Source organism: Antedon bifida, chromosome 2, assembly GCF_963402885.1.
Source record: "Antedon bifida chromosome 2, ecAntBifi1.1, whole genome shotgun sequence".
NCBI lineage: Eukaryota > Metazoa > Echinodermata > Crinoidea > Comatulida > Antedonidae > Antedon > Antedon bifida.
Window position 1 is genome coordinate 21,598,784 of NC_136227.1, and position 9,971 is coordinate 21,608,754.

General features: G+C 33.4%; 1 protein-coding gene across 1 annotated transcript; it reads left to right on the forward strand.

Annotated features, from left to right (window-relative positions):
* Positions 1-1,037: 1,037 nt before the first annotated feature.
* On the forward strand, positions 1,038-7,733 carry LOC144835506 (uncharacterized). Its single transcript, XM_078690589.1, has 2 exons — positions 1,038-2,907; positions 7,684-7,733. The coding sequence occupies exons 1-2, from the start codon at positions 1,038-1,040 to the stop codon at positions 7,731-7,733; spliced, it is 1,920 nt and encodes a 639-aa protein (XP_078546715.1).
* Positions 7,734-9,971: the final 2,238 nt, after the last annotated feature.

The window sequence follows — 9,971 nt, forward strand, 5'->3', positions numbered from 1 at the left end:
CAAACAAACTCTCATCGGTCTTCCATAACTTGAACTGCAATGTGGGTATGGATGACATGATTTTTAAAAAGCGATTACCAGATAACCGATTAACGTCGGAGAAAATTTTCAGTTGCATCGCGGTCAATTCTGTGGTTTGTGGTACTTAGGAAAAATCGATTATTTTTATTTTTTCAGCAGAAACAGACCCAGAGTAAGAGATTTTCGATTCAAATGGCAACCAAAAGTGGTTAATACGTATTTACAGTATTGTCAAAGTATTGCAATACTATATCTTAAGGTTTTAAGTTTATTCTCCAAGAGCCCATAAATTTACCTACTTATTTTAAATCAAATAATTTGGAATGTTCTATTCATCACAAATCAATAATTTGTATAAACGTATATTAAATCTATCAAAATGGTATTTTTTAAAGAAAATCGGCCTGTCTTCAACATTATGATGCTGTACTCCAGCTGTTTGATTGGTTTTCAGCTATTAAAAACAAATATCGTAGGAGTAGATAGGTAAATGCGGCATCTTCGTATTATTGAGTGCGGGTATTTTTCAAGATGGACATTCATTAAACAGTGTATACCATGATTGGAAAACACCCTGTTACAACCGCTAATGTAGAAAACACCAGCTAATGTCGAAACACCAACAGCTTATGTTGTAAATAAAAATCAACACCAGCTAATGTAGAAACGGTCAACAGCTTATGTAGTAACGAAAATTACCTCCCAGCTTAAGTAGTTACTATCGCCAGCTAATGTAGAAAACGTTGGAAGCCATCTCTTGCATTTGTGGATCACAAATTTGTTAACAAGAGCATTAATGATGTTTCACATAAATTTATACGTAGAAGTATACAGTGCCACTATGACAAGGTTCTATACCACCATGAACATATGATTCGTCATCGGAACAATCTTCAAGGGGCTTGCACTGTGCTTGATTTTCATCATATACGTGGTATTATGAATGTCTTTCGCTTGGAAAGCAGAAGAAGCTCAATTTCCTTAGCAAAGATCGTCCAGTACATCGAACAACATCCATGCCAATGAATATTGACACCTCTAAACTTGTAGTTACAATACCTGAAGACTTGGTTCTAACAGAAGATGAAAGGTCAGTTCTATCCAAAGGTTTATCATTCATACCACAACAGAAGTATATTGATGAATTTGATGCTAAATCAGATCTAGAACAATACTACAGACGCCTGAGGCTCAAATCTCAATTCCATGATCAAGATTCTACAGTGTCAAATCGCGATGAATTTCAACAACTTAACCGCAAGAAGTCTAATTGGACCCCATTTCCGGGTAAGTTTGCTTCCTTGGACCTGTATATTCAGAAATGTAGACACGATATTGAACAGCTTGATATTAAACAACGTGTTAAATCACGCAACATGTCTGCTAGAGAATTATCTGCGCTACGTACATTGAAGAATAACCCTAATTATGTTATAAAGCGAGCTGACAAAGGTGGTGCTACTGTTGTGTGGAGGAAAGATTTGTATATCTCAGAAGGTGAACGACAATTATCAGATCGCGCAACGTATCAACCACTTCCTAATGATCCTACTTCTAAAGATATTGATATTGTTAAAACGACTATTAAATCGCTGATTAAGAATAATCAACTTCCTGCAACTGCGAACAGCTTAATTAACACTGATGGGTCCTGTGCTAATTGGTATATGCTACCAAAGATTCACAAACAAAGTAACCCAGGAAGACCTATTGTTTCAGCTTGTAATAGTCCCACTGTGGTTATTAGTGAATTTATAGATAGTATTTTGCAACCTATCGTGCAAAAATTACCAACGTATATTAAGGATACTAATGAAGCTGTGAAATTATTTGAGAATTTTCAATTTAGATCAATGGGAGGATATATTTTCACTATGGATGTTAAATCTTTATATACGTCAATACCTATCAATGATGGACTAATCGCACTCAGACACTATCTAGAGAAGGACATAAACCAACCGCGAATGTGCTCAGTAGAAACTATACTTCGCCTTTCTGAACTAGTACTCACTACTACAGCTTTTGCTTTTAATGGATCATATTATCGTCAAATATCAGGAGTCAGTATGGGTAGCAAGATGGCGCCATCATTTGCTTGTCTCTTTATGGGCTACCTTGAACATAACATCTTTGAACAATTTGAAAGACAGAAACCTGAATTATTTAAGCGATACATTGATGATTGTATTGGAGCAACTAGTGGTAGTACTGAAGATGTACTTGATTTTGCGAATAACTACCATCCAGCTATTGAGTTTACATATGAAATATCCTCTAAATCGGTCGCATTTTTGGACATTCAATTAAGTATTGATAACTTAAATTTGACAACATCAGTACATTATAAGGATACAGATGCCCACACATACCTTAATTATGCATCATCACACCCGCCTTCTTGTAAGAGAGCTATTCCGTATTCTCAATTTTTGAGACTCAGAAGGATTTGTAGTAGCAATGAGGACTTTAAGTTGAGGACCGCAGAAATGGCTGAATTCTTTTATCAACGTGGATATCCAAATGACATTGTTGATAAATCATTGGATAAGATACACACCGTTACTCATGAAGAAGCACTCATACCTAAAGTTCATGATGTGTCTGATCGTACGTCTTTAGTTCTAACATTCCATCCTACTTCAAAGAAAATCGCAAAAATCGTCATGGATAACTACCATATCTTGGAATCTGACCCAGTAACTAAGAACATTTTTAATGTACACCCCATGATATCATATAAACGAGATCGTAATCTTAAAGATCAGTTAGTGAATTCTAAATTAAAATCATCAAATCATAATGATGTTGGGATGACTAAGTGTAACAGAAATAGATGTAAGACGTGTAAACATGTAATATGTACTAGTAGTATCATAGGACCACGTAAGAATTTTGATATTCAAGATAATTGGTTATCCGCACTTGGCGGATAACCCCTTGTTATTGTCACGATCTTTTTTTTTTGGTTATCCGCAACTTAGTTGCGGATAACCCTTGTGATTGTAAATATCTTTTTTTTTCATCTTTATTCTTATTTCTTTCCCGGATTTTTGTGCGTCGCATATCTCTCATCCTTGTCAACATAAGATTATATAACTTTGTCATAAGATTGACCTGTAGCTGTAGATGTGCAAGAAACTTCGTTATATGACGTTAGAGTTGCGCAGCGTAAGTTACGCGCGATTTTATGAATTTCAATGATTGGTCATAGATTATAAACCAAAAGTCGTTTTGTATTGACACTTGGTGAAAATTTAAGTCATATCAAGGGCAAACTTTCTATGGATTAAAAATTACATGTTTCACAAGAAGTTACGCGCGCACGCGCATTTAAAATTTCAAAATGCGCAAAATTAATTTCTAATCAACTTTCTACGCTGATCATGACATTTTGAGCATGTCAAAAATTCCCACGCGCGCCCGCATTTTTACGTGCGTTGTGCGCACGTAACACTAAAAATATATTTTTTTGCGTGATTTATGTTTTTCCAGCCTTTTCTAGTAATTTTACCAACTTTCTAAACAATTTCGACTTAAAATCACGTCATACGAGCACGTCGAATTGGATAATTTGCGCGCGTTTTTGATGAAAAAGTTTTAAAATTCGTCAAAATTATGCCTTTTTTTAAACAGTCATAGATTCTAAACTACATGATGAACTTTTATTTTTTTTACATATTCTGGAAGTTAATGAGTTGTAGATATCGGATCATGAATCAATGGGTAACCGGACATTGTGACGTCATCGTATGGCCACTCGAATATAAAATATTGGATTTTTGTCTCTTTCGTCATAGCTCATCACATTTAATAGAGCGCATCTCCACTTATACGTATTCCATTTCCCCCCATTTTTTATATTGTCTAGGTCAATCAATTATCTTTAGCATGATTTATCATTTTTAAGATTTTTAAGACGTCATCATGGGCAAAAGCGTCAATAACTTTGGTCACTTATTTTCACCTATTCTGCACTGTATGTAGTACGTATACAGTATATAGTATATACTGTATTACTTAGACGTGACACAAAATAGAGAGCGCACTAACATTTTTTCAATGGCATAATAGTTTTTCTGTGCGCAATATTCTAACGTATGGCGTGGCGGATAACCCGAATTCGTCAAAGTGACGAGTTCAAATCTAGTTTTAATTGTGTCTCTATTAATGTGATATATGCCATTATTTGTACGAAATGTAATGTAATCTATATTGGAGAAACTAAACGAAGACTTGGGGATAGATTTGTAGAACATTTACGTATTAATGATATACGGGTTACTGGCATAAAACAATGCAATTCATCCGAACGTGACCGTAGACGACTAGAAGAACGTATAATTTTTCAACTTCGAACTCTTAAACCCAACGGACTTAATGTATCTTTTAAATCATTTAGGAACTGAGTTCTATCTTGTCTATCTGATTGACATGAGTTATTATTATGTAATACCTTTTGTTTGTCAATGCTTTTGTCTATTTGTTATTTGCTTGTTCATTGTTACGCCCATATAGCCCATAATAGACTCCTTTATTTTCTAGTGTACCCTTTTTCTATATGTATTCGTCTTTTACCAATATTCTATCAGTACCTGATGATGACCTATGGTCGAAAGTACTAGTATAATAAATATTTTATTTTGAGGCAGAAACAAGAAATTTGTCTGTTTTATTTGGATTTATATATATATATATATGTGTGTTTAAAATGGCGGCCATCTTAAATTTCAACATGGCGGCTGAAATAGAATATTTTCAACTTTAAAACAGTATATTTGGAATCCTCAGTATCACAAATATAGGTATAGACACCATTTTTAACTTGCTATGTCACTTAAAAGTTTGAAATGGCGGCCATTTTGTTTTCAACAATTTAGGGGTGAAGATCTAAAAATTGGGCCGGGAAAACAGCAGATTTGGATTTAGCACCCCAAAATTACCCTAAAACACATGTTTATTCGCTTTTAATACGAAATGCCTACAGCATTTTATTTTTATCAAATCTGGACTAGTCTACTACATTAGGGAGGTTTCGCAACCTTACGAATACGATAACGAAAACGGATACGTCACACATTTGTGAAACTTTTGAGCTGATCCCCACTTCATATTCATAAAGCGTATTCCTGTTGACGAATATCACCAGTCATATTCGTAACTACAAAACGAGTATAGTTTTTGATCTATTTTGCACATTTTGCATTTGAATTAGGAATGATTCATGATTATAATATAATTATAGATTTATTGAAAGTAATTTACTAAAATAATTTACTAAAATGCCAGGTCAATTTTTATAAATAGCAGTTTTTAAAGTCCTCACTCGCTTTGATGTTACGCTAGGCCTAGGCAGCCAAGCACAAAGCAACACGTACCTGCGCTTCGCTCAAATTTACCGCAGTCATATTTTGGACGACGCCCTCAATATTTCGTTGCCGTGCGAAACAGATTTTTACTGGCTTACGAAAACGAATACGTGTGCGTAACGTATCCGTTTTCGTTATCGTATTCGTAAGATTGCGAAACCTCTCTATTAATGGTTGTTTCGACATTAGCTGGCATTTCTACATTAGCGGTTGTAATACACCCCTATTTGGGGGCATAATTGTTGAACCTAAATTCGTTTTAATTGTCAATAATACAATATTATCTAATTCAATTTAATTAGTAAACAAGGTTACATCAGTTGGTTACAATCAGTACCGAACGTATGAACCAAATTTATATACCATCGAGTAAAAATTCTACAAGTAACGTGCGGTTTGCTCTTACGTAAATTTTATGATATTATGGACAAATAAAGTATTCAGTATGGTTAAATGTTTGAAATAATAAATATTAATATACAAGGAGTTGAATCGTGGAAATAATTAACAATAACAATGGAATCAACTCTCGGTAATAATGTTGAGCAAAATGGCAGAGAGTTACAATATGTCATAAGGGGAAAAGTAACAGGGAAAATATCTATGGGACAACTAGCCTAACTTTTTCCAACAATAGATTGATGTATAATCATAATAATACTATTCCTTGAAATGCCAGTGACATGTATTGATACTGTGAAAGACCTGTCAAAACATCAAGATATTTAACTTGATGCAAATTTACAATAATATTAAGAAACATCCTCTTTAATTTAATTGTGGTATGTTTATTTCTTGTAAATTTTTATTTTTGGGTCCCTTATGATAAGCTTTAGCTGGATGGACCACCCTTGTAAAATATTGTTGAGAAAAAATGTGTTGTAATACTTTATTAAAAATACTGCTTTATAAAATATTCAATGATTAAAAGTTAGTCCTCTTTGCTTGACACATTCTATCCATTTATAGCAGCTCATTGTGGACCAACACTTGACAGTTGTCTGTTTAAGAGCATGCTAAGAAATTAGAAACGACAGATGCCAAATGAAAGCACTCGGATACTAATGACTAAAATTGTTTGATGTGCTCTATGATTCAAGTTGTGTATATGGATATAGATAGATTATATACAATTTAACCACTTCCATTAGCAGAAGGCCACTAAAGAGACTATACTATACTTCACAGCGCAGTCTCAAAAGGAACAAATTTGAAAATGCTAATGTTACCTGTTTACATATCAGATTGTGTTTTTATTTTATCATTCAGTCATCAGTAAGATTTTAATAAATCTCTCCTCCTTTTCCATCTTGGTCAATCTAATACAGTATATAATTTATCTAAATCAAAAAAATTCTTAATTTGAATACCATATTAAATAGTAAGGCTTCTTAGAATTTGGTTGGAAGCATAAAACTTGGTATGGAAACTTCGAATCGAAAATTCGCAACTTTTAAGATTTGAGACCATTTAAAATTTGACCTTTGACCTCAGATAATGTCCGATTCCTCAGAACCTCGTAAACCGTACATCCCAGAAACACAAAAATAATGGCAAATGATGCAGAAGTACTACTTTCCATTCACATTTAATAAAAACATATGCATTTAACTCAATACTATAAGAGTTATTTTAAAATGATAGATCTGGACCTACTGTACAGTATATGACATTTTACCGAGTTGACAGTAGTAGTATTAGTGTTAACATGTAAAAGAAATAAAAGTGAAATCATTTCTTTTGTTTTATTAACTGCTTATATCTTAATTCAACATTATACTGGGAAAATTATTAACCAGCCCTCCAGTAATTGTATGTTGTTTTTGGTGAAAAGGTTAAATCTAGCGTCATCCACTTTGTCGTATAAACACAACATATGAAATAGTCCATTGCAATACCGTGTTGCCCTTACTCAGTATTATGTTTGGGCCAATGTTCTAATCAATTAGCTAAACATTCCAAGTTCATCTGTTAAAGTCCATTTAAACAATAAATGGGTCATACATTGTTCTGATTATTCATACAGACTTAATTTCTCCTACCACCACATATAGACATCGACATAGACATCGCTTTATTCATCCATAAATTTGGAAATTATATTTTTTAGGGGGATGGTCCCCTTTATTTTCAATGCAAAACGCCATAATGTTTTATATGTATTTACTGCAATATTGATTATGAGTGCAATTTCTAACAATCTGGAAGCATAAATTTCTCAGATTTTTCAAAACATTTATTATTAGGTGAATTTACCAAGTTGTAATTTTAAAAAAAATGTTCTTTTGTACAGGAACCATTAATCCTATTGAGAGTGCAGAGTTCAACATTGTAGGAATGTAAATCTTATCGTCGCACATAACTTTGTAGGCTACATTATACATTAAATGAGTGAATTTTCCAAGTCTATATTCCTAAAAGTTTTGTCAAAGAAGAAACGATCCTTACAACACCACCATTAGTTAACACGCATCTTTACAGTACGTTCTTCACCATAGTCTTATTTCAAAGCTTCTGAAGATAGTCTGGGACAGATTTTTAGTGACTAAAAGAGTGTTGCACTACTAAATGTTTATTTTTTTACCTCCGTCCAAACCATGGCGAGGCTGAGGTAGTAAAGTCCATCAATCCAAAAACACAGTAACTAAAGGAACTTATTTGTGGACACGTACAATATAGTTTATAATCATTTAGTCTCCTATCAATTAAATTCTTTGGTTTGGAAAGAGAATTAATTGAGAAAGAACATATTAAAATCTAGGAGAAAATGGGAAACGCATTAGCGTGATGCGCTCTATTGAATTAACTAGTACAAAAGTGAAAAAAAACTTTTTTTTTTAAATTTGAGTGGCCATATGGTGACGTCAAAATATCAGGTGGGTACAAATTTTACATGAATTGATATCTACAACTCGTCAGCTTCCATAATACATTTTAAAAAATGGGGGTAACCAGCCATACTGAGGAGCTATAACAAGTAAGTCAGTAAGTAAACTTATAGGTCTATTTTTGCAAAAATAGACCAATGTATGCGAAATTGATTAGAAATTAATTTTGCACGTACTTGCGTAATATTTTGCATAGTACGCTATTTTTTATCATGTCAAAAGTTTCTCCATATTATGAAAATAAATTTTTTATTAGAATATATAATCAACCATAAAATTTCATAAAATCACACGTAACTTTTACGTCATATACCAAAGTTTCCTGCACATCTACAGTTACAGGTCAATCTTCTGACAAAGTTATAAGATGTTATGTTGACAAGAATTAGAGATACAAAATTCGGGGAAAGAAAGAAGAATGAGATAGACTAGATTTGAACTCGTCACGATGATGAGTTAGGCTATCGGGCAACGCATCGTAACATACAGATGCTATTTATAGGCTTTGTTACAGCCTCTACTGTTGGGCGTAGGTTTTTACTTGAACGATCAAATAAACAATCTCAGACAACTTGTAACGCTTCAAACACTTTATTCAATTCTCAATGGCGATGGCCATGGCAACTTGCCGATGTGATGAAGATCACGATAATGACGCTGATGATGATCAGCTATTGAATAAAGACTGACTTTACTGATGGTGATGATGGTTTCAACTAGAAACAAAAGATAATAACATGTTTGTTATTATAACAAGCATTTACGTTTAAATAACTCTTACGGAGCTCCAAACATAACAATAACAAACACTTCCGTGTAAATAGCTCTTGAATAGAGCCGTGCTCAATCAAGCGGAACGACCACTGTCCGCATCCTTCATCATCCCATGGCAACCGCGGGAGAATGATTACGAACGTTACAACATTATACAACGAGCGTGAACATGCTTTCAATCTTGGCCATAGATAGGCCTACACTCCACGCACCATTTAGACGGCGTTCGGAGTAAAAATTAACTATAATATAACTTCAATCAACTACTGCATTAATCATAATTTCTTATTATTATCACAATATTATTCATTAGATGATTAAAACTTACGTTTGTGTCTCTTCTAGATAGACCTACGCATAGAACACATTATCTTTGTGAGCGGACATATTAGACAACTTTTAATTATAGAGGGCGCAAAAATAACAGATGAGCCGTAACAGGCTTAGCCTAGAGTAAGCTGCACCACAACTATTGTACAAACAGCATAGCATCGATCAAAATCGTTCAACAGTTGACTGTATTGGCATTGTAAACGGTTTAGTTTTTATTTTACACCACTCACGTTTATTTAATTGTTTGAATATGATGACATTTTCAAATTAAAAATAAAGTTCATGTGTCTGAAGAAAAATGTTTTAAGTAATAACATTATTGAAAATTTGAAGAAAATTGATAATGTTTACGTGATATGCACTCTATTGAATGTGACGAACTGTGTCGAAAGAGATAAAAATCCAATTTTTAAAATTTAGATGGCCATATGCTGACGTCATAACATATTTATGATCTAAATTTCACATGAATTCATATCTACAACTCATTGCGCTTTATAATAAGTTAAAAAAATAGGGGTCACCAGCCATCCTGAAGAGCTATAATCGATTCAAAATAGGCATATTTTCACACAAATTTGTATCA